This window comes from Myotis davidii, unplaced genomic scaffold (genome assembly GCF_000327345.1).
Source record: "Myotis davidii unplaced genomic scaffold, ASM32734v1 scaffold653, whole genome shotgun sequence".
Lineage (NCBI taxonomy): Eukaryota > Metazoa > Chordata > Mammalia > Chiroptera > Vespertilionidae > Myotis > Myotis davidii.
The window spans coordinates 1,295,839-1,297,806 of record NW_006285129.1 but is presented as its reverse complement, the minus strand read 5'-3'; the positions used below and the strand labels follow the sequence as shown (position 1 = coordinate 1,297,806).

Sequence of the window (1,968 nt, the reverse complement as noted above, 5' to 3'; positions counted from 1 at the left end):
CCTGCCCTGAGAATCCGCTGCCACTCGGAGAAATGGCTAAAATATAAAGAATGGTGAAATCCGGGGAAACAAAGGGGCCTGGGGAAGAAGACGCCTCTCACGCCTTCTTTTGATCAGAGAGAGGAGAGCCCACCGGCGTCCCAGCTCCCACGCACAAGGCAACGAAGTGGGAAAAACAGGGGCTTGGGTCCTACTTGAGCAACTTGGAGGTGGCACTTCACCTCTCAGAACTTAACCTGAGAGCCTGTAAAATGGAAGAGACCATAAGCTGTCTCTTGTAGAGTATCTGGGAGGATCAGCGGGAGTGTACCAATGCCGTCGCTGTGTGGGCACGGGGGGCACCAAACACGGCTCCACCAGCTGAGAGCTTTGGTCCAGGGAGAGAAACGGAAGATCGGCAGTGCAATGACAGTACAGTGTGATAGCTGCTGATGTCCGACACCAACACGGTGCCTGCGAATGGAAACCACTATTATTATTTAAACCTTGCCCATGTGGTTATGGCCAAACGGTATTTGAGATCGTTCTGTTCTATTGTTTTCACCCCTTGCTGTTCCCCCTCGGTTCTTTGTCTGTCACTCCATTAGGAGAATTTTCTACTCAAACGCACGCCATACTGAAAGGCAGTGTGGGAAGGAGGAGAGACCTGCTCCAGGAGATGAAGGAAATGGTCTTTCCCCCATGACTTACAGAGGAATGACTCAACTCTGTCTTTCTGCAACTATGTTCTCAGGTGGGGAAAGGCCAGACACCTGAATTTTTTTAAAGTTCTAATGATTTCATTAAGAGTCTCTGATAGAGAATGATGTTCTATGCCAGCGGTTCTCAACCTGTGGGTTTCAACCCCTTTGGGGATCGAATGACCCTTTCACAGGGGTCGCCTAGGACCATCGGAAAACACATATATAATTACATATTGTTTTTGTGATGAATCACTATGCTTTAATTATGTTCAATTTGTAACAATGAACTTGGGGGTCACCACAACATGAGGAACTGTATTAAAGGGTCGCGGCATTAGGAAGGTTGAGAACCGCTGCCCATTGAGTTTCACAAAGCCCACTTCCTTCTTCCAAGTGTCACAAGGTATATAGTTACCCTGACAGCTACAGTGAATGAATATTAATATTTTTGAGACTTTAGAGGTAACTGAAGGAAACCTCTAGAGATAACCCAAGAAAACCCTGGATGCCACAGATCCCAGAGCTGGGAAAAATTAAACCTTGGGATATTTTGTAACTTTCAGGCCAGCAGGAAGCGAGAGGGGTGCTTAAAGAAGGGAGTCCCTCACGCTCATCTATCCCCGGGTTGGGCACAGTGTTGCCACTCGTTGCTCCATGCCAGTCTGGAATGTCACCTACCTGTAGAAACCACTGAGCAGCAGCTCCACCTCTTTGTGGGATCTTAGGTACTTTTCGTTAGCAATCCGCGTCTGAATCTGGGGACAGGGCAAAGCGTCACATGCTCCGCGAGGAGGCTGATTTCGGGGTTCCAGCCCCGGTGGTGTGAAGGGCTGGAGAGCAACGCGCGCTTTTACCCGGCGCCCTCGCGCAGGACAGTCGGCAGTTCGGCCCTGTTGTCTTAAGATCAACAGCTCCAAGCTGCCTCCTGCTCGGCCTGAAGCGCCTTAACTACAGTCGCGTCTCCATTGCCGGGGACACCTGGTTTGTATCTGAGTTAACGGATCGGTCAGTCATTTGGGTCCATTTCTTGGTCCAGGTCCCTATGTTAGTTCTTCCTGCACTTTGGGGCGCCCGCCAGAGCTCGGTCCAGGGATCCGCCGGGGTTCTCCCCGGGCCTTCCCGCTTTGGTGGGGAACAGGCTCCCCTCTCTCGGGGTTCTCCCCCCTGTCTGGGCCCTTATCCTGGGGGAGCCGCGCTTGGCTGGAGGCGAGGGCGGAAGCGCACCCACCTTGTAGTCGCGCAGCTTCTCCAGCTGCTCGGGGCTCAGCGCCCCGGGGTCAGGCCC

At 52.3% G+C, this 1,968-nt stretch overlaps 1 protein-coding gene across 1 annotated transcript in view; it reads right to left on the bottom strand.

Moving 5' to 3' along the window:
- Positions 1-1,965, bottom strand: part of RIIAD1 (regulatory subunit of type II PKA R-subunit (RIIa) domain containing 1) — a gene marked incomplete at its 5' end in the record, with an annotated part of 7,218 nt that extends 5,253 nt beyond the window's left edge. Inside the window, 2 exons of the mRNA XM_006755735.2 lie at positions 1,362-1,438; positions 1,912-1,965. Coding sequence (XP_006755798.1) covers positions 1,362-1,438; positions 1,912-1,965 — 131 coding nt within the window. The remainder of the gene's footprint in view (positions 1-1,361; positions 1,439-1,911) is intronic.
- Between the last annotated feature and the right edge of the window lie 3 nt (positions 1,966-1,968).